The sequence below is a fragment of the Onychostruthus taczanowskii genome, unplaced genomic scaffold (genome assembly GCF_017590055.1).
Source record: "Onychostruthus taczanowskii isolate IOZ18803 unplaced genomic scaffold, ASM1759005v1 scaffold137, whole genome shotgun sequence".
NCBI classification, from domain to species: Eukaryota; Metazoa; Chordata; class Aves; order Passeriformes; family Passeridae; genus Onychostruthus; species Onychostruthus taczanowskii.
Window position 1 is genome coordinate 1833002 of NW_024498540.1, and position 23995 is coordinate 1856996.

The window sequence follows — 23995 nt, forward strand, 5'->3', positions numbered from 1 at the left end:
CTTGACATGAAGCCTGTTGTTGTCACTAGGTACAATGGGGACAGGAAAAACCTTGTTGTGATGCAGTGTGAAATATTTCCTTTGCAATACATTTCCAGAAAATACGTCACATTTGTTCATCCCATAATTGATAAAAAAGATTGAAATGTGTCAAAAATAGGTTCAAGAGTGAAAGACTCAGAGGAGAAACAAACAGGGTACAAGGGAGATGGTTTCATAACAGGCACAGTAGGGTACGTGTCAGGAGAAACAGGGAGGATAAGAAAATGTAGTAAGTAACTATAGGAAACTGCAGTTTAGACTCAATAAATTTCCTCTGTGTGGCGCAATAGATGGAGGCTGTGGGAATGGGAATAGGAATATGGGTGGAAATTGCAAAAGGTATGAGTCTTCTCAGCAGCCCAGCAGAAGAGCTACAGTCAGTCAAGGTAAAGTATCACTGTTCTCTAAAGAAAAATCACTTTTAGCAGCTCAGTGGATGACTTGGCATTTTTATTGTTCTGGATTGATTTTGCTTTTAGATGGTAACTTGTCCTATGACTAAAAGCCTAAATGAATTTGAGAGGAAAATTGGGTACTTACTGCTTTCAGATGCTGGAAATTTGAGGAATTCAATGTGCCTTTGCAGAAAACTGTGCTCCATTTCATCTAAAGGGTTCCAGAGTTTTAGAAAAATTAAAGAACTAAACAGATCAACCAACCAAACTAAATTAAAAACACCAACAAAACCAAACTAAACCAATCAATTAAAAACAACAACAACAACACAAAAAAAAAAAAAAAAAAAGCCAAAAAAACCCCTAAACCAAGAAAACCACAAAAACCCCCCAAAAAACAAAAAGTTGTTCTGCTGCAGGAGTAGGAGACTATTAAACTGGACTGCAGTATCATCATATGATCTCATTTGCTGTTGATCTTTAGCAGTTAATAAACCAAAAATGAATGCTAAAGACAACTGCTGTCTTATGCCTGAGGCTTGCTACTAATTTTATCCCTGTTGAATAATTTGGATCTCATTTCAGGGATCAGTTAAGTTGACAAATGTGATTGTGGCTCTTGGGGAAGAAAATTATGTCAAAAATGTTTATATTTTGGAAATAAATGATAATTTATTAAAAACTGGGGTTTTTTGTCTCCTGTAGTATCTGTAACACATAGGTTGAAGTACATTTCTAAAAACTTTTGAAATTTTTCTGAGCCAGTTTCAAGTGAATTAGGTAAAAGAACCTTGGCTACCAAGTTTTTGTAAGTGCTAAAATCTTCAAAGTGCTCTAGTAAGTTAGAGAAATGCAATAAGAAACATAAAATTAAAAATTATTTGTAATCTAAACACCCCTTTTTTGAGGATGTTAATGTTTCTTTGCAAGGGAGAGCAAAATATTTTGGATTTCTTGTAGTTATCTGAAATACATACACAGGTTTTGTATTTTAAGAGTTCCTATGGAGTTCAATCACATATTGTGGATACAGAGTACATTGTCAGTTAGTGATTTGAAGAAAGGAATGCTTGAAGAATCATTCAGGCAATGTTTTGAGTCGGTATTTCCAACAGAAAGGCTGTTCAAAACCAACTGATAGCTCATAAAGTCAATTATGAAAATTTAATTTCTATCCATTTTATCTGGATAATTATCAACCTGATGGGAAATATCTGGTTTTATCTAGACTGATAGAGATAGCTAGATTTTGAATTTCAAAGCACCAAGAGTGTCTAAATGCACGGTCCTTTGCTATCTAAGGTAATTACAATTTTGTTGTTAATTTTAGGATGAACAAGATCTCAGCCTTCTCAAACAGGACTTTAAAATGGGAAGTGCTGCATAAAATGAGCTGAAATACTCTTAACTGGCTAAAAGATAAGGAAAATAATAACACTTTCCTGGAAGATACACGTTTTGACTAGCTTTGAGAACAGTTTCTTTTTCATCCATGGCAAAACAAGAACTGTTGGGGGTGGAGGTCTGGACTCTGGGAAGAGTGGTACATACATTAAAACAGCCTTTAATGTCATCTGGAATAACCCCAGGACCACTGGCTGGCTCTTCATCTGATCTGGCATCATTCCAGTTAGAAGATTTGCAGCCAGAACCCACGCAGTCAGTATAACACAGATTATCCCATAAGGGTTCAGGCTTATTTTTAAATAACAGATGAATTAAAATTTAATTGATAAAAGAACACTGTCCATATTTTGGGACAGGCAGGTACATTAACTTTTAGAGTGTTGAGATTGAGTCTCAGGTGCCTGAAGTTAAACAGTATACTTCAGTGCCCACAACTAGGACACACTGATGAAAACAATATTAATTATAAAATAGAGCAATCTTAGAATTATTTTCTTCTGTAAGCAGAGGAGGTGGGGGTTTTGTCCCATACTTCAAACCTCCTTCTTCATATTTTCCTTCATTTCTTGCTACAACACTTCCTTGAATCCCTCTTAGGAGGTTGAAACTGAGTCACAAAAGGCAAGAATGCTACAGAAGTAAATTTTGTGTCAATGAAGAGTTCACTCACTTAAAAGCTCAATTCAAAATGTCTTGAATCTGTTTGCCAGTTAGCCAATTACGCACACATAAAAATGCGTCAGGGAAAATTTTTAATACAGATCTCCAATTTATGTAGAAGACTATACTTTTTGTTTCTCTACCAGCAGTGGTCATATTTCACCTATCATAGATAAATGTGTGTCTTTCAGGCTCACTTGATAATGTTGTTTCATGTTTCTGAAAACACAAATTTCCATTGATGAGGAGTGATCATACAGAAGAAACTGAGATGGAACAAAATGAAAGAAAGATTGCATGAGTCAGGAAGCTGTTTTAGAAAACAGGTGTATACCCTTGTGAATGATTAAATGAAATATATAAGCAGTCACATGTACAAAATTTTCCAGAAAGATGGGCAGTACACATTTGAATTTCCTCAGGCAAAAAAATCATCTGAACTGAGAACTCCCACAACATACCTGAATGTGTTCCACTCCTAATGCAACCCTGGAAACAAAAGCTTTCTTGCTCTTGCCTGTTTACCATGCTCAAAACTGAAATGCTTTCTGTGTACTGACTAAAATCATATTTTTCCTTCAGGTTTTTTGTTTGTTCCAAAAGCCACACTGTCTTTCAGTTTTTAACAAGTTGGCCACAAAGAATATTGGGTGTTTGCACAGCCACAGGTTGCAAGATTCTTTCTTCTATCATAACATTTATTCACTTATAAAATTTTGTTCAAAATAGGCAATATTGTCATTCTGTCAGCTCTTGAGATTGTTATTTGACTGCTTCTTGACTGTAGTACATATTCTTTCAAAGACATAAATTTGAGGGATTTGAAAATTAGGATGTGCTTCTTCATGTCTTACTTTGGGATGGTGTGGTATTCTGCTACATTTTCAAAATATGTATATTATGTGTATATTATTATGTCATGATCAATGATTTAACAGAAGACATCTCTATTACCATCACACTACCAGAGCACCAGAAGTCATTGCACATTAAACTGTCTTAGATGAGCATCTACCACTGAGGGTCTGAAGGCTCCTGTTTTCATTTTATCATGGAGAACCTAAGAAACAGTAAGATAATTTGTTAAGTAACAGTCTGCTACTGAATTAAGAACAAGACCAGATCTCTGTTACCATCTTCTGCTTCAGTCTTTCCTCATGCTGAGAAAAACTCTGCATGCAGTATCCTGAAATTGAGGTGTGCTTAGTAAGGCAGAAAAAAATGAAAAACATGTCTCTGTAATCTTTTGGCAAAGAACATCTTCCCAGTTATGCCTGGGAAGCGCATTCCTCCAGTGAAACACTGACATTTTCTTTGGCTCAGTGGACTTTTCCTAATAAAACTGGATGTATGTCCCCACTCTGGCAGCACACAGTCCAGAAATTTGCCTGCTGAGAAGGATGCTTGAGGTTTTGTTTACTAGGATGGTATCATCAAAGCATTATATTTATCCAAATTATAAGTAAATGCAAAATTTCATTTAATGTTCAGATCAACAAAAAATCAGACTGGTACACTAGAAGGTTTTAAAATGTTTTTATGAAAAAAATATCAAAACCTAATGCAAGCACATGAAAAGAAGGGAGTTGTCACGCTACTATATTTGAGACAGGAGAATCATGCTCAGTTGTAAGTTATTATTTAAAACTTCCATATGTGTGATATGATCTTGTGGTTTGAATTCCTTCTCTCTCCTAATCACTAAAATGTTCTCTTTTCAATGCCATTAAATTGGCCAAATATGTGTAGTTGTACTATGATAGCATTTTAGATATTCAGTTAATACTTTGTAGATTTTTGCTATTTTAGTTGCAACTGTTCCTGATGTGAAATAATAATGATACTTTTGTAATGCTATAGTATTTAAAGGCTCTGAAAATAATGTGATGTTATACTAGGCAGTAGCATGATGCAATAGGAACAGAGCTGTGTGATGAAACAGTATGTTATAAGAATTTGGCATCCAGAGTATTTGAAACCCTCATGGTTTCAAATAAGCTCTCATCAACTACCTATTAACAGTAGCATTGCATCAAGTGCACACCTACCTTCCATCTTAGCTGTAACCCAAAATCATCAAGTTCACACGCTGAAAGAGCGTACTGAGGACAAGGGAAAGATCTGCTTCAATAGTACACTCCTGAACCAAATTAAAGCACTTACATTATAGCCATAAGAACAAGGTTCTCAGAAGGGAGGAAAGTCATCACAAAGCTAGGACAGAAGGAATCTCAGATTCACTTAATGCATTTCCATGAGGATCACCACATATATGTTGTTCCTAATGCATTTCTGATCTGTTCCTGAGAACTTCCAAAGATAGTGATGCTAACACCCCTCTAGTGAAAGAACAAAGTGGAATTAATTATGTGCTTACCATTAACATGAAGGCTCTATTTAAAGTCTGTCCACTTGGACCTTTAATGCCTGCATGGTTTTCTGTTGCCAGTTGTTTGTTCCCACTCTTTCAAGAGCATCTGCTGCAAGGATGATTCAGCTGCATGTTCAAAGTCCACCAGCTGCTGTGAACTATTAAGGAAATCTGAAGCTAACCTAAGTTTGTACCTTTATAAGTCACTGGGTCATTCCTACAACAGGGATGGGATTTCTGAGAGGGAACACAAAGCTCAGATGAGAAGAGTCGCCATAGTGAGCTCTGTTTAAGCTCTCTCTATTCATCCATCACAAACTTCTGACTCCCTTCAGTTCCTTGTACTGTTCTTGTAGAAAGAGAAATTAGATCATTAGCTTTGTTTTAGGAGTAATTTGTTCAGTTATTGTGGCAAAAGATAAGAGGTATTTGGAAATGGTATGTTTCATGGTGCAAATTGGTCATAGGTGGAATCAGACCAGGGCTTACACAGGGGCTTATTATCCTGAATGTTTTCAGATGCTGTATTTCTTCCCCTTTTTTCTGTTAAATACCATTTGTGATGGAAGACGTACCTGATGCCACATAAAGTAACAATCCCTCTTTTGCCATTTCTCTTATTCTTGCACATGGGTTTGCATGAGGGGAACCTCTTGTCAAGCCTGAGGATATCCATGCTGTTCTGTGTTCTGAAGCCCCTATAGTCATACCCCTATGGTGGGTATATGGGGTTACTGTCTCCTCTCACCACAGGTTATTGTAGTTGGGTATTGATGTAGAGAGCTGTGTAAAATAGTATTGACATTATGAATTAAGCCACTGAATGGATCAGATTACATTTTAAATTTTAGTGCAAATGTATAGGGTAGAATTCTATGAATTCTTCAGTACTTTGATCTTCAAGTAGCAGGAAAGTCTTCAAAGGAATATTCTGATTAAATAATCAAAGTCAGCAACTTTCATAGAGAATCTCATTGCATACTTGATTGTGTAGAAGTCACATTACCCTTGGCATATTTGTAGATTTTGAGTGGGAAAAAGTGGAAAATTAAAAAACAAAACAAAACAAAACAAAACCAAACCAAACCAAAAAAAACAAAACAAAAAAAAAAAAAACCAAAAAAACCCCAACCAAACAAAAAAACCCCACAATATTTTAAGAAGGTAGAAAGAAATGTGATATAGGCAATGTAAACTTTAGAAGTGCTCAGTCATCAACATCTCCAAATGTAATTTCCTTGAAATGTTACCACATAAGTATGTAATTCCGTTACAAATTCTTGAGCCTAAGTAAGTACATGACTCTAAATATAACTGGGGAAATGGCCTTGATAAAATTCTTTATTTCATTCAAAATTTAAAAATTTTTTTTTTTCACCAAATACTGGTGTAGAAATCAACTTTGCTTAGCTAAAGATACCTGGGTGAACATAGAATCAAATTATTTCTAAACAGGTCCAATATCTGGTAAAAAATATTGAAACAACCCAGCCTCCATATAGCATTAGAACATCTACTGAGATTCAAAACCGGGTCTCTTTAGCCTACATTCACTCTGAATGACATTTATTTCACAGTAATTTTTTTTTTCTTGTATCCCCTGTAAAGCTCCAGTTTTCTTATTACTACATTCTGAATAAATCATTTGACATTTGAAGAACTGATGTGTGAAACTCCAGCTCATGAAAACTTCAAACCATAAAATAGTGGAAGTAACACTGTGAGTTGCTTTCTCCTGAGTTTTTTATGTGATGGCCACCATTTTTGGCATACTTTATTTTGGGGGCAAGTGGGCTTGAAAGCTGTCAGGAGGAGTGTCACAATTTCAAGTCCTTTGTCACACATTAAGAATTTCCAGGTCCTCTTCCATGAGAAAAGTGAATGCTTAAAAATGCTTTATCTAATACTCTTTTATCTGGCATGAGAAGAATCTATGCTTGAAAGGGTATGCAGCTGATACTAACAATTCCTGTCCAGGTAAATATCGTAACAATCATCAGGCTGCATCCACTTGGAATCAGTTCCAGTGTATCACTTTCCTTGATCAAATTTAACTTAGTGCTTTCTTTGAACATTTGAGTCCGAAAAAATATTTTAATTGCATGGAAACAATTTTACAGATTAATAAATGAATAGCAACTCTTTGTGCTGTTATTCTAGGGTTGAATCATTTTTCTTCAGGCCTTTAAGATTTCAGTGCATTGAGCAGGGCTAAAATTAATTGTGTTGCAATTTCACCAAAGAAGGTATTTCCCACAACATATCTGATTTCCAATGGTGTTTTTGGGAAAGTTGTCTGGTTGAGACATAGCATTTGATATCATATAGGTTCTAATACAACTTAAACCACCTTACTGAAAAACATAAACTAAGGCAGCAAAAGCATGCTTTTATCAGCACAGAAACATCTACAATGGGAGATTTGCCAGTACAGCTATCATGATTAGAGAGTGTACTGGTTATTTTTATCTCACCTACCCTAGCCATGAAGGTATACTGGCATACTTAAATCCCTGTTAAGTCATAGCCTGAAAAATAATCAAGCTGTCGAGATAAAAGCAGAAGTCAAAGCTAATTTTTTCTGTTTGCTAAATTTCATATATATATAAGAAGAACTTCTGTCTTATTGTTAAGATGAAAACAATCTTGAAAACAGAACGGAAAAATCACTCTTCAGAGGTGTATTTCTCAAACAGGTAGGTATTAAGCTTAGTATTTGCTAATTGGTTCCTCTGCTGTTCTCCTTATGCATAATTTCCAGCAGTTACTTTACCAGGCCACACCTTTATGTGCATATTGGGTTTAGACTATTAGCTACTATTGCAAGCTCCTAATTTTCTTCAGAAGCATAATATCTGTAAACATTATCACAGCCTTGAGACTGTGTAAGCCACTGACTGTCTTTATAAATAAATGAATAGCTTAAATTAATAGAAATAAATAAATTAAATAAATATTCAGTGAATAACAGGCATTATTAGCTGAGCCACACCGAGTTGCTTAACTCTGGCTGACCCCAACAAATGATGGTACCAAAAAAAGAAAAAAAAACAAAAAGGAAAAAAAAAAAAAAAAAGAAAAAGAAAGGGAGAAAGAAAATAATTGCTTCACTGATTTCTAAGCTAAACAATTAGCTGAAACTACCACAGCAGGTTTCCCCTGATTTCCCTCATCATCCATGAGGGAGACAGGGATGACCAGCAGGAAAAAAAAAAAAAAAAAAAAGCCAGCTTCCATACTCCCTGGATTGTTGTTATTCTAGACATATTAGAAATATGCTTGATTATGCACTAAATGCTGAGATTTGCAACAGCTGCTTTTAGCAAAACTATTAGCAAAAGGCTGCCATTCTTCATCGATTACAAAAGGGAATGGCAGTAGTGCTTTTGTGGCCATGGCCACTTCTGACAGCTGAGAGAAATATATATGTTCAGGGTGATGTCTGGAATGCAAAACAGGAATAAAGTGTGCTTCCCTGATTGTGTCTAGTGTTCAAGATATTGATGGAGCCAGCAAGCTTGTGTTATTATCAGGGCTGCACAGCCATGAATACATAAACTGGAAACTGACTTTTCCAAGTAAAATATGTCTTTTTCACATTACTTTTGTGGGAGTCAGCGTCCAGAGTATATATTCAAAACTTATTACTGGTAATTTTTCTATAGAAGATAAGCCCCAAAAGGGCAATGTCAGCATCTCTCTTTACAAATGCACGTGTCTTCTGTGTGCCGGAGTTTTGCTGAAACTACTAGTGGCAGGTCAGGGGAATATTTATTGAGACACGTAATCTCATGATCTGAATTGCAATGTAGTGCTGCAGTGAGCCATAAATTCACTTCTTTTTTTTCTTAAACTTAAAAAACCCCAAACCCACAACTATGAAATGTGTTGATTCAATTTTTACTTCAATTCTGATAAGAAGATGGATGCTGTTTGGGTTGCCATGGTGCTATTTTTGGAATTGTTTAGAAAGAACATTGCACAAAATAGTTAGTTTCTATGCCAGCAGCTGTGCTCTTCCTTCACCCTTCCCATAAAAAAATATTTTCACAATCATCTAATTTCTTTCAAAAGTACTACATAATGCATGTGGAAGGGGAGAGGTTGTGCAGCAAGATGACAGTTTTTTTGACTGTACAAGGAAATCATGTCTTTACTTACCATGAAGTAAATGAAACTACCTTTGGTAGTCCATTACAAAAAGTAATTCCATGAAAATTCACATACAATGTCACAAACTCATTTCCTACTAACAAAAGACCGGAAAAAAAGGTGAACAAGAAAAGTGGCAAAATCAGAGCCCTGAATTTCAAACGAGAAAAGTTGAGGTAGGAATCTGCTGGACAGTATCACCAAAGGAGTGATATCTTGCTTATTGAAGAAATTCAAAGCTTGACAGGATGAGGCCTGGGTCACCTGCTTTGACTGAACCTCTGATCACTGTGGAGTGGAGGGAGGCTCCAGCCAGAGCCTATGGAAAACTTGAAGTCTTGTGATATGATAATTTCAGCATCCCTTCCTTTCTCAATTAACCTTTAAAACTTACTGCTCCCATCCAGCCTTCTCTTACCTCTTCAAAGCCTTGAAGCAGGCGACCCTCATTTCCTGTGTAAAACAATGCACTGCTACTACCTAACTGAATTTTGGCATTTGTAACCAAAAATAATGGGATTTGCAGGCCTAGTGTAAGCTGTTCTTAACAAGAAAATACATAACATATCAACGTCTCCATTCTAGTTTGTCTTTGCAATTCTATTGACTGTGCATTATTTTTTTTTTTCGGGAATCATGTTTAAATAAGTCTGCTCTGTTATTCTCATAGCATTGAATCCTCTCATATTCCTTTACAATGAAATAACCTTTTTAACTAGTCCCAGTCAAGTTTTGTGTACTCTTTGTCATGCTCTTCAGGTCAACAAACTAAACATAAAAAGCTCAGATTTCATGCTTGATTACTTTGAATGACAGAAATAGCTCAACGGAGAGCAAGATATCCCACCCCAACTACATTTTGGTGAAGTTAAAATATGTTTCTCTGTTGAAATAATAAAAAGGGTCAATATTTTAGTCTTTTATAAGGAAAAAAAAACCACAAAACCAAAACAGGAAAGATAATCAATGAATCAAATATTCTGTTTCAAACTTTGGGAGGGTCTAAACTTTAAAATAATTTTTAAACAAATTTTGACATAATAGGCAATTTAAAAATCTCAAACCAATTATTAGAATATTTTGAAATTTCTTTGTAGTACTCCTTGGATGACAAAAGATTCCATCACTATTGGTCTTCTTTCAAAGATTCTTTTTATTTTTACCAATAGGACTGGCATGGAAAAAAAATAATAAGGTAATTGTTCTAGAAGTCAAATCAATATTTCATAAACATTTCTCTTATGGTATAAACTCAGATGTCCTACAGATCCTTACAGTTATTCTGATATAAACAACAAGGCTTTTTTATTAGTACTATTTCTGTCAGTTTTGCCAACAAGTTATAAATCTTAGGCTCCATTCTATTAGCAGTTATTGATGAGTGTCCTTTAGTTTTAGCAGTAAAATTTTAGAGTAAAATTCAGGCGTGCTTGATTTGCTGTGATTTACAGAATGTTAGTTTTCAATACCACTTTTATTTTTTCAAAGAAAACACAATCTTTAAAATTCCATACCATTTCTTGAGCTGTGTCAATGGTTTAACATTATTGTTTTCTCTTTATAAAACATAAATAACTAAAGCACATCATTCTTTTTTTCTGCATTTTGTAATGCTTTGCATCAAATGTGTGTTGCTTGCACATGAAAAATTAAAAATATATTTAAACGTTGACTGTCATATAAGTTATTTCCCTAAAAAGAAACATTGTATCTTTTTTTTCATTTCATTACTCCATGTAGTAATGTAAGTACATATTTTAATTGAAATGTCATGAAGTATAGTTAATGTGATCCTTCCTCATGACATTTTCGCATTAAAGGCTTACAGCTGTAGTGCCCTGCATTATTGCCTGGAAAAATATAACTTGATTTTAGAGTCTACTTTTAAAAATACATTGGTTTCATGCCTTGCAATAAAATAGAAAGCTTGTTAGATACAAAGAGCAATACTTGATAATACTGAAAGGATGAGAAACCAATTTCAGAAAACCCATTTAGAACATTAAGTATGCATTTCAATAAGTAAATGACTGGAGGCATATTAAAAAATACGAACCATCATGCCAGGTCTCTCATAAAAAGATAAACTTTACATATTATCTGTTAGTTTAAAAGATCTGACAGGTAGGTTAATACAGTTGAAAGTGCTGTCAATGTGAAATGGAATATTTTTCATATTCAGCTCCAGCTATTTATCAGACTCTGTATGTTTCCCTTAATAAGACTTAGTTTGTACATCAACTTTTCTTCTTCCTTTTGTATAATAAAGTTGGACAACCTGGAGCATGTACCTAGGAATATCTACACTAATAATCAGTTATGTGCAGGAATCATCAAGCACCTCAGTTGGTGACAGAATTTTCAGGAACTTTGATGGCCAGTGTCTGCTTTCTTCACATTGCATGATCACTTTTTTGAGTGAGGAGATATAGATATGGATTTAGCTGTGGTATTTATTTTCATTCATTCACTTATTATTTGCTGATATTTTCTTTCGTTTAGAAGTTGATTTTAATGAAATTTCCTGTCAGCTTAAGAACATGATGTGCCCATTAACTTTAAAAAGTGATCGTTAATCAAATAACACTTAAGTTTTTTGTGTTTTCCTCAGGAGATAGAATATCTCTTGGAACAGCTTTTCATTCCCTATTGCTCAAAAAACCATAACAGGAGAAGTTTGTCCTGCCATCATGCAGCAAGTGTTTACAATGCTAGTACCAAACCTCTCAGCACCACTGTCAGTCATTGCTGTTGTATGACGAGGTTACGTGGGCCGGGCACTGAAAAAATTGTCCTTCAAACAGTTAACCTTTGCTGTTACTTTCCTGCCAAAGTCATAGGACCTTTCATGTGGAACATCTCTCAGTGAGGTACTCCCAGAACAAAACTTTGACAAGTCCATTAAGGTTTATTTCCAATTCTGAATATTTTTTAAAACTTTTCAATGTTCATTGCAGAAAAATAGAAGTCTTAAAGGTCTTGCAATATTCCATGAATATTCTTGAAAAAATGTCCAATGACCTCCAAATGCACAATGCTGATTAAAACAGGAATGGTGGAGATTACACACATCGCTGTGCTGTTTCTCATGTAGGCAATCTTCACTCCAAATCAACAATGCAAATTCCAACATTGAATTGCAAAGATCATAGGAAAACATTCTTCAAGGCTGATGGGAAAGCCTAACACTGTGGCAGGCTATTTTTTGCTGCAGATTATAGTTTGAAAATTATTTTAATTATGGGGCAGTGAGGAAATGCAAGTAAACAGATTAACAAGCAGCAGGAGGAACAAGATATTTCTGTGGACTTTCTCCATTTGCAGTGAATTTTCTGCTTTCATGTGCATTTATTTTGCTCCATTGGTCCATTTTAAGTTGTAATGTAAAGAAAACTGCACAACATCTGGTCTATAGTTATGGCTGAAAACAAAGCGACAAGGAATACTTCCTCCACAGTATTTCTAATTCTTACTGAGCTGTATTGGAAGGGCAAGGGTACTCAAGCCTGGATTTTAAAGACAACTACCTGAACTAAACACCTAATTTCATTCTACAGTAAGAATATGAATTCCAACTTTAGGAGACTGCAGTGCAGTTCTTTAATGTACTTAGAGCTTGGTTCACTTGATCTTACTGAAGATTCAGGAGTTGATCGACCAAACACTTGTTTTAAAGGCAACTCCCATATTTTTCTTTCATGGTTGTCTACTTTTTCACAAAGCTGTGGGGTATAATCCTTTTTCAAAATTTAATATTGAGTTTTCCCAAACCTCCATTCTGTATGTTTTATGTAAAAGGTTTTTGCAAAAAATCATAAACTATTTATAAGTATCTTCTGATGGTGCATACCTTTCCCTTTCTTTCCCTTTATGCCTTAGCTATTACCTAGATGGCTACTAGCATGGACCTGAAGAACTAACAATTTTATTCTCACCTTTTTTTTCAGTGGAACAAGAATTGCAAAAGAATCCATGAGCAACTGGTCTAATGTGTCTGAAATATCCCTGATCACTGCTCTATGACAAAAATTTGATTACCTGTGTTTCTTTGCAGGAGCATATGTGCTTCAAGTAAAAGCGACAGATGCTGATGATCCCACTTATGGAAACAGTGCTAGAGTGGTTTACAGCATTCTTCAGGGGCAGCCATATTTCTCCATTGATCCTAAGACAGGTAAATAGTTTATCAGCAATAGTGGAAAATTTAAGCTTTGGGTTTTTTGATTCATGTAGGCAGTATCAATGAATAAATATGGACCTGGTTGATATGGCCAAAATCCAGGAGAGCAATTTCCCACGATTCACTTTTGAGTATTGACTAGCTTTTTATGAATTACAATGTGTTGTACAAACAAAAGAAACATGCTCGTCCAGTCACTACTGGAATATCTAAAATATGTCTACATGGAATGAATATTTTTTCAATGTTTTGCCATTTCCCTAAGATAAAGCTTTGTCTTCAACATGCATCCTTTTTTTTTTTTTTTTTTCCCCTGATGATTGAGTATTTTAACTTGGGTCTTCTCAGCATTTTTACTTGCTGAACATACAGTCAGAAATTCTCCAGCAATTATTGTTTTGTTATGTTGACCTAAGTTGAGACTGTGGAACAGGTAATTGTCTCCTTCCCTCCTCTTTTCCTGGGGCATATTATCTTTGGGGTTAATGGATGTGTGAGCAGAAAAAGATAATATGTTTAAAGAGACTGAAGTATTTGGGAGGTTGGTAGACATGTAAATTGGGTATCTTGTCCTATATTTCTAAATGTCATTCTTGATTCTATATTTAGCAATTCAGTTGAGGAAGCGATAAAGTACATGGTGAATGACACACATTGTGGCATCCTGAGTGTGCTATAGGGAAAGCTATCCATATGCTCCTTTCAGCAAATAGTATCACCTTCCAATGTAGCTGTACTTGAATGTCAGATTCAGGGCCTATAGCCATGAAGGTGGAGCTTTGCAAGACTGTGAGAGCTCCATCTCCAATGTACACATTCCTTTTCTCCATGCTCCATTTAGCAGGAAATCGTACTGCATTTTGCAGTGAGCAATTTTATTTTTCAGACTGAAATAGGACTTCTTTGGGTGTCTGGGGAAAAAAAGTAGTTGCCTTTATATTTTATTTTTCATTTCAGTTTTGTAAAGAATGGTATAAATTCAGTGGCAAGAAAAAGATTTACTGGAGCCAAAATTGGAGTTTTAGTACAAGTTTCACAAGAAAAAAAAAGTAGTACATGGAAGAAGAACTATTTCTCCCATGGCACTTTGAATGGCTGTGTCATATGTTCTCATCTGCTACTCAATAGTGAGTCAACCATAGGTGATGGCCTGCACCCTACAAGCCCTGGAACATCACACAAACCTGGCTATTACCTTAAATGAATTTCATGTGCTAAAAGAATGGACACAGCTGTAGAGGAAGATTGGTGAAACATTAGGCCAGCGTAGTTTAAAATCCTATGCCAGAAAAAAAGCATATAGATTCATGCTTCTACAAGCATCAATAATATGCTGTAACATGTCATATGTTAGGAAGTTCACATTATGACAATTACTCATGGGTCTAACAGTGACTTTAGAGGTAAACAGTATGTGAATAACATTGCACAGAATGATGCCTAAGGATTTGGTCTAAAATCCAGAAGTCCAGGGCAGTACTACAGATCTGCTGTTTCAAAATCTTTATTTTATAACTGAGGAGTTTATACAGTAGTTTTTGACTGCTGAGTTTTACTGCAGAAATCTGTTCTGAGTGCTTTTGGCAGGAAAGGGGAAAAAAGTCATTTTGGTACAATGACAAACTCAGAACACCCCAGCAGATGAATAAGCATTTTTTGTGTTGTTGCTGGCTTGTTTTGCCATCTCTTGCATTGCAAAACAATTTTGAGACATAATCTTGTAGTTATTTAAAGAACACAGGAACATCTATGCTAAGTTTCTACCCTGTGTTGTGTTTCCAAAAGTGATGGCCTGCTTAACTCTAGTGCGGGACGAAAAGTGTTTAGTGATGTACCCCTGAAATACATTTCTAGTCTTGAAAGAACTTGTCCTTTCAAAGTTCCTGGGTGACTAGCAGGGTCAAAGTAACTAAAAGTCTGAAAGTATTTCTCCTTCACAAGTTTTCCACTTCCAGTATATTTGACTTGTTCAGGGGTATAGCAGCTGCATACCCACCAACTAGAAATTCCACAGCAAAAGTTTATTTGGTTAAGAACCTGCTCCTCTTGCTCTTTTTTTGAAAGAGGGGCATCTCTTAACTTGTTTCATATCTCACACATTACATAAGACAGTGAATAGTTAATTTCTATTTATATTCTCCCTGAAATGACTCTTTCCAGATTGAAGACTTCTTTATTCAGACGCCATTCCATACCAATAATCATCCTTCTCCTCCTCAGAGTGAGAAAGTGCACACAGTATTCAGGAAGGCAGCTGATATGGATGTATAGAGCTGTTTAACCGCACTTCTGTTCTCTATTCCTTCCCAAACAGTTCCCAACATTGTTTGTGTCTTTAGCTTCTACGGCACAGATGTTGATATGCTTGTGGAAATTTCTGTTGCTAGCTCAAGATCCCATTGGAAAGCAGTAACAGTGAAACCGCTGACCATAACTTTATGTGTGAAATAAGGGTCGTGTTTGTCAAGCACATGACTTAGCACATACTCTTTCCTCTTTCACTCCTAAGAGGTGTTACACATTTACTCTGATATGAAACTAGTACACTTAAATAGTTTTCAACCTCTATGGGTCTGAATGTCACAGCTGCCCCTTTTTCTCCTTGTCTTTATTGACCTCCTAATCTTTTTCCATCTTTTTGTTGGAGATAAGCAAACTATGTGGAAACAGGAGAGTTAGCTTTTATTTATATTTCAGGGAGGTTACATGAAGTACAGTATCTTCTGGAGAGCAACTGTTTGAATGCCACATTGTAAGGCCTCAAGCCTTGTGTGTCAGGGGTACTTTTAAATGCTATAAAATTTCTCTCCTGATTTCAATGTGAGGGGTTTTTAACATGAGAATTTATCTTAAAACAGATTACCTCTCTTCTCTTTCCTCTGTATATTCTCTTTTTCTTATAAAAATGTACATTTCCACCATAAAAATGTCCTTTCTACCCAATTTTCTGATATGTTTTTGAGGTCAATATTCTTATTTATGGCTAGATGTTACCAGGTTTTGTTAGACTTTGCATTCTAGTCCATCTTCTGACTTCAGTTATATTATTGAAATCCAAATTGGTATCAGCAGAAGTATTGATGTTAACATTTATGCACGAGATTTTTCTTGTAATCTGTGTTTTCTTTTCCACAAAAGGGAGTGATCTCGTGCTGAATTATGGGTCAATAACTTTGGAAAGAAAATCTTATGGCCCAAGTCCCATACATACTATTTTCAGTTTTCAGCAATCTCATGGAGACCATATTTTTCTACACATTTGATATTGATGACATCTGAAAAGACAAAAAAAAAAAAAAAGATAATCAATGTTATTCACTTCTGCAGTTGAACAATTTTGTAAAATCTTAATGTAAAATGACTTACAAAAACTCGGAACACCATCACATGCACATAAGGCCTCTACATGTTAACAACGCTTTGATTTGAATTTAGATATTCTTTATGATGCTGTAAATGAAATACCAGCATTTGTAGCCCTTTCCTTCCCATGGATCCTTACCTCTACTTTATTCTTCTCTTTTGCTGGTAAGATAACTCTAATACACATTTGTCATGTCCATATGAACTGATTTTGGAAGAAATAATATTTCTCAGTATTTTGTATAAGCCTTTGAAATAGAGTAGGCAGAAAAAAAAATTGCCCATGAATTGCTAGACATAAAAATTATTTTGATAGATTTTTTTTTCTAAAGATAAAAGTTTTTTTTCCCAGAAAAATATATAGAATGACCTTACACTTCCAGACAGGAATAAACAGTGGGTGATTTGAAACTTTACTACTGGAGTGATAGCCCATTCTTCATATTCTGAAAAACCCCTGGAATTTCTGAGAAAGTCACTTAGTTGTACCCAGAACACCTATATCAACCAGATAAATTGCATTTTCTCTTCACAACCTGCTGTGTGCCCATGTTTAGTTTTTTCTGTCATCTTTTTTAACTTCAGCAAAGCTTTTGATACCATCTCTCACAGGATCCTTCTGGACAAAACGTCCAGCACACAGCTGGGTAAACACCACATCATGTCATGGGTGAGCAACTGGCTCACAGGTCAGGCACAAAGAGTTGTAGTGAATGGGTGACCTGAGTGATGGGGTGATCAGAGTGGTGACCTGGCACTAGTGGGGGGTCTGCCAAGTTCCATCCTCAACACAGTGTTCTTCAACATCCTCATAAATGATTTGGACACAGGACTGCAAGGAACACTATGTGAGTTTGCTGATGACACACTATTGGGAGGAGCTGTCTACTCTCTTGGGTCAGGGAGGTCCTGCAGATTTTTGACAAAATAGAGACCTGGGCAGTCACCAAACATAAGAAGCTTAACAAAGACTTCGGTCTATACACTGGTTGTGTATAAACTGGGGAATGAGGGGCTGGAAAGCAGCACTGTGGAAAGTAACCTGGATGTCCAGGACAATGGCCAGTTGAGTCTGAGTCATTGTGTCCTGGCCGCCAGGAGGGCCAGCCATGTTCTGGGGTGCATCAGGCACAGGATTGTCAGCCACGCAAGGAAAGAGATTGTCCCGCTCTGCTCTGCACTGGGGCAGCCTCACCTCAAGTGCTGGCAGCAGTTTTGGGTGCCATAATATAAAAAAGACCCATGAGAGCTCCTAGAGAGCATCCAAAGAAAGGCCACGAAGATGGTGAAGGGCCTTGAGGGGAAGCCATATGAAGAGGGACTGAGGTCACTTGGTGCATTGAGCCTGGAGAAGGGGAGACTGATTGGAAGTCTCATTGTGAGACACACATTCTCCCATTCTTGTGAGTGGAAGAGGAGGGGCAGATACTGATCTCTCTCCTGACCAGTGACAGGACTAGAGGAAATGTCATAAAGCTGAGTCAGGGGAGGTTTAGGTTTGATATCAGAGAAAGGTTTTTCACCCAGAGGGTGGTTGGGCACTGGAACAGCTTCTCAGGGAAGTGATCACAGTTTCAGTGTGACAGAGTTCATTAAGCATTTGTACAAACAATCTCAGGTATGTGGGATGTCCTTGGGGTGTCTCCTGTGGTGTCTTGCACGGACAGGAGTTGAACACAATGATCCTGATGGGTGGCTTCCAACTTAGCATAGTTTGATTCTGTAATTCTCATATTTAATTTTGTTAGTATGACACAAGAGGGCTTTCATTCCCATAGGTCTTTTCTCCTTGGAATGAACATACCAAGGTCGTTGTAAAATACTGTGGAACATATAGCCTCCACAAAATATATGTCAAAATAAGCATTAATTAAGTTTAAGAGAATCAAGAGGAAACCTGTAAGGTTCATCCTATTTGCAAAAATATACTTTTTCTGAATCTCATGAATATGAACAAATTTTTTTTCAGTTTTAAATTTCAATATTTCAATTTGAAGCAAGCTGCAAGCAGTATACTATGTGCCATCCTGAGGCAGGAAAATGGTGATACCTAATATTGTCCTTATCATCATGTTACAGGTGGCAAGAAAGGATATTTTTATGGAGTTCAATTCAATGGGAATTTTTAATAGGTTCCAGAAATAGCAGATTTAGGTCAATGTTATTTCTAGACTCTGAAAAAGTATTATAAGCTAATGATTCCTATTCTGGCTTGTTAAGACAGCAGTGGTTAACTGCTATAAAGATAAGAATGGTCCTTGAAGTTTTCTTCTTGCCATTTCAAACTCATTTTAACGCCAGGTAAAAACCTGCTTTTGACATCAAAATGTTTAATACTAGAAAATAATACTTTCTAAATCAATAATAACCAGGAAGGACATACTTACTATTGGTTTATTTTTCAATTTTGCATGTTATCTGCACCAATGTGCCTAGGCATTTTCTGATAACTGTTGAATAAATAACATAAATGAATTTTGCAATGCTATTTGTATTTGTAAAATTTTGATGAAGGCATGAATTTCCACCTACATATTTGATTGCAAGAAAGTCTTTAGTACCCCAAACCTTTTAGCTTTATACAACCTCATTAGTTAATCTGTGTGTTCAGTAGTACCTCTCCCTTTCTCTCCCCCTCTTTCACTCTCCATGTTTTCCTTTCAATTCTATATATTCTTAGCATATCCAAAGGGAGATTATGGCATATCTGCTTAGATAGCAGCTATCCAAAATCACTAAAGACTAAAAGCAATGTCTTACTGTGATATTTATTCCTTTTTTAAAAGGAAATGTCTCAAATTTTCACTGCATATTTGTGCTATATCAAGAAAACTTTCTCTAGGAAAGGAAGTGTCTTCTAATAAAGACCTCCTTTTGTACAGAGGAACATTGTCTTGGCCTACAGTAACTTGAAATTATTATGAAGTGAATGGTTGGAAAGAATTGAAGATGCAGGGTCTGCAATGCAATGCCACCTCTTTCCACATTCCCTTACTCTGTATAAGTGTTCCTCATCCCTGATGTGGCAAACCTATGATCACAGCATTCACATCCCAAGTGAAAATGCATCATTCTCTTTCATCCATTCATAACCTGATTGAAAAGACAAAACAGGCATTTTGAGTGATTGAATAGCTGACAAACACTTTTGAAAAGCCTGAGTGATTTGCATGTTTTCATGTGACCTCCTCTCATCAAACCATTCAGAAGAATTCTGTTCCTCGTTCGAGATCTGGTATTAATTTGTAGGAATAGACAGTCACAGCCCTTTGTTTATTTGCTCCTTTTCTTTCCCATTTCTTCTCATAGGTGTAATAAGAACGGCTTTGCCAAATATGGACAGAGAAGTGAAAGAACAATATCAAGTTCTAATCCAAGCCAAGGACATGGGAGGACAGCTGGGAGGACTAGCTGGTACTACCACTGTAAACATTACTCTCACGGATGTCAACGACAACCCACCCAGATTTCCTAAGAGTATGTAATATTCCAAAGTACTGATTTTCAAATAAGCATGACTAAAAGTATTAATTTGGAAAAATGCTGTAGATAAGAAATTGAGATCCTGGAAAAAGAACAGTATATAATGAAAAAAATCAGACATCCTGTTTTTTTAAAATAATATAAAGCTCAATTTGAAATTATGAGTGAATGTTTAAGAGGATATGTGCCATCATTCCACAAAACTAGCCTGAGCCTGAGTTCCATTCATTTACACTATAATAATTATTTGGGAAATACTATTTTGTCAAGGGAAACTGCATGAACTCCTTCAAATTACAAAAGGTTATAACCTGAGATTTCCAGGTACCAAAGGCAGAGCTGGCTCATGCTAAGCATTACTAATATGATATTCAGGAACAGATTTTTAGATGTCTTGGCACAGAAGATGATATCTATCCCTGAAAACACATACAGCCTCAAAACAGTGATCATTCACTGATAATTTATTATGTTTCACATCAGTTAGTTTAAATGAAGCTTTTCAGAATTATGCTAATTTAAAGAGTTTCATAGTCTGTGTATGATTAGGAGGATTGTCACTTACTTGTCTCCATAAATTTACTGAAGTTTAGTATATTCCGGACCTTCAAAATGCAGAAACTAATCAAGCATATATCTTGATAACTATGCCAAAATAATTAGTTGCTAAAATTCGTTAGTAAGGCTAATTCATATTAGAATATATTGCATGAATCTGCAGTAAGATCATGGCAGCTTTTTACTTTGCATCTCTTTCTTGCCTATGAATTGAAATCATGAAATCATATGTATCATGAATACTCCATAAGTACAAAACCACATCCGCAACTGTGAAGTTTTTTTCTCATATAAAAATTATTCTTCTTTTACTCAGTATGAAAATAAATTGTGTTTTTGCAAGCATGTAAGAAAAATCATGTTATGAGAAGGATGCATTTGGTCATGCCTTCTGTCTCTTACACTCATGTCTAGATGGTATCTACAAAACAAGCCAAGCAATACTTCATAAAACTTCCTTACTTTCTAATTGTATTTAGTTCTAATGTCTTTATATTTAACAACCTGCAATGTATTTTTCTTGCAGCATTTTGCCCCATTGCTTTGAAATTTATGTTAAATTTCAGAGTCCACATCCTCTGTCAGAGGTACACAGATTAATATATATCATACAACTAACAGCTTCCCCTCATTTGTTTTTAATCCATCTTCACATAATTGCCTGCATGTTAACCTCTTCAAAGAATTCAGAAAGCACTGCAAAATATCAGCTTTATTTAGAGAAGCTGTGTTGATTTCTTATTTTTCAGAATGGGAAATTCCCTCTGAATTGAGTAAATCTGCTCCAACTGTTTTGCCTATAGTTTTGCCTGTACATGTCAGTCATATCCACCCTTATCTCCCGTGGACTCCCTGGAGAACTTCTGGGGAAAAAAAAAAAATCAGAGTTATATTATACCTCCAAGCCTTCTTTTGCCACAGTGGTTTGAAGCAAAATATTGCACATCATAATAGTTCCCTCATTTCATTCCTCAGGCTCTTGGCATGTAACAGCTAATCCAAATGATTTGTTACTGTTGTGTCTGTTTGTTCCACAACTGCTTCTATAGCTAATTTAACCTTCTCCTGAGTCCCCTATAAAGTTCTAGGATTAAAAAAAAAAACCCAAAAAACAAACAAACAAACAAACAAAAACCCTCAGGTTTTTTCTACAGTAACAATAAAGAAAAAATATAGTAAGTTTTACATTTGTGATATTATCTTCTCTGAGCACTTCTGTATTTCAGTGTTGGGCTTGCTTTATACAGTTCCTCTTAGGCTTTTGTTTCCAGATGTCTTAAAAGACAATTATTATTAGCTTGTTTACAGAGATTTATTCAAACTCATTTTTTGTCTTCTTTACTGTGGTTTTATAGATAAAGCAGGTTTTATGGTTCTTTCTATTGTCCTCTCTGAGATATAACTTCATTTTTTTTGAAAGATGTGTTCTTTCTTTTATTAGCTATGTTGTTTGCCCTTACAGATTTTCCTTTTAATGGATATGTGCATTTGCTGTGGGTCCTCTAAATGATATCCCTAGATAGCATCCACACCACCCATAGTGATTTAACAGTCTTAGCTATCCCATTCAGAATTTCTATAGTAATATGCCTCAGTTTTATTTATTTCCACTTTCATCTTTTTATTTATTTAATTGAATACAACCATCTTGTAATTGTAGTTTTTATTGCTCTTGCACAAGTATTGCATTTAAGCTAATTATAGTTGTTGTAAAGTGTAGAATAACTAGGGAACTTTTCCTGAATACCCAATGTTAATACTGTCCTCTTTTTTAAGTCTTAGTTGACAAAGATTCCTTTCACAAGCATCATTATTCCTCTACGGACAAAGTCTGCTGTGACTTTCCTGCGTACTTTGCTCCTTGATGCTATGCTGCCTGACTGATTTTCTTCTTTCCCACAGATATTGAACACAGGTATAATGCTGATATTCTTCTTTAGCATTAAGCATTAAAGTTACCTCTACTGGGGTAACTAGGTCCCATTTTAACCCTTGGCTTTGTATTAGGCTTTCTTTCTCCTCTTTACTGGTCCCTAGTTTGATTCTGCATGAGCTACCACTTCTGCAATTCCTACTGGGCTGTCATCTCTTTTTGTAGCATTCTCCAGTGAAGAATGCAGAATTCTCATAACTTCACCCTTTGTCTGAACTGCATACCTTTGCTTTTTTTTTTTTTTTTCCTAATTTTATGCTTTCCAACACCTGAAAATTCTCCTGAACCTTTCACTTGGTATCACAATGGTCATAGAAAAGTTTTTAAACTTTCATAAGCCTATTTTTCTCATGGCCAAAAGGAATTTTGCCATTTTTCCTCTTCTTTAACAAGTGCTCCAACATTCTAATATTGTGACTCACTTCTCCTCACCACCTTTTCTCAGCCAGGCATTTAAAGCTCTACCTTTCAATCTTTTTCTCCTGATTGTACATGGTGAGACTAGATCAAACTATGCTACTATCAGTGTCCTAATCTTCAGGTTTCATTTGCTAGCCTAAATTTCAATCCTAAAACTTTTTTATTTTATCAGACCTCACATATGTCCTTTAGTTTCATGACATGCTGTCAAAGCACTTGTGGGATGCTCCAAACCTGATCAATAAGCATATCATCCCAGAGGGTCTCTTCGTACCATCATTCTTACTGCCTTCATCCTCACTGCTTGTTAAACTGACCACAGTTGCAGTCTGCCCCTTCCTTTCAGCTTCCTTTTCAGCTCTTGGAAGGGTACCATGGGTGCAACAGGAAATAATCTGTCTGGAGACTGAAAACTCAGTACATCGGCAAGCTTCATGTGCCCAGTGCTCACTCCCATTCTGGTTTTAGTTGTATATTTTACTTCCTTTGTTGTTAGGGGCCTTAGTATTTTATATTTTGTTGTATGCTTTCATCTGCTGTGGTGGTGCAAAAATGCACAATTTTCGCATAATCTCAGATGGCTTTCATGACACAGAGAAACCATGGAATATATCATCCTCTTTGAAGAAGATAGCCTCCAGGTCTCATTTAATGCATGAGTTGCAGTTATGACATCTTTGCACAATTGCTGCTATGAAGAAACAAAATAAATCACACACAAGAGACCAAGCTTGTCCTGTACTTTGCATGCTAGTAAGGTTGAAAACATTTTCTTTCTATAATATCAAATGTCACAAAAGACAAATTACAGCAGTGATGCTCAACAAAACAGATGAGAATAAGATTGGAGGTTTGTGTTGATAGTGAAAATAACAAACACTTAACATGGCTTACAAGCTAAAATGTCAGTGTGGGAACTCCAGAGTATTGGTCATGTGGTTTTTTTTTTTTTGTGGGTTTTTTTTTTTTTTTGGTTTTTTTTGGGTTTTTTTGGTTTTTTTTCCCCTGCATGTGTTAGAGGCAACAGTTTT

General features: G+C 35.8%; 1 protein-coding gene across 2 annotated transcripts in view; it reads left to right on the forward strand.

Moving 5' to 3' along the window:
* The window catches only part of CDH12 (cadherin 12), a 151192-nt gene that overhangs the window by 65566 nt on the left and 61631 nt on the right, over nt 1–23995 (forward strand). Inside the window, exons 3-4 of one of the 2 annotated variants that reach the window (XM_041397177.1) lie at nt 13082–13201; nt 19880–20047. In XM_041397177.1, coding sequence (XP_041253111.1) covers nt 13082–13201; nt 19880–20047 — 288 coding nt within the window. The remainder of the gene's footprint in view (nt 1–13081; nt 13202–19879; nt 20048–23995) is intronic. The other variant, XM_041397178.1, reaches the window with a different exon arrangement.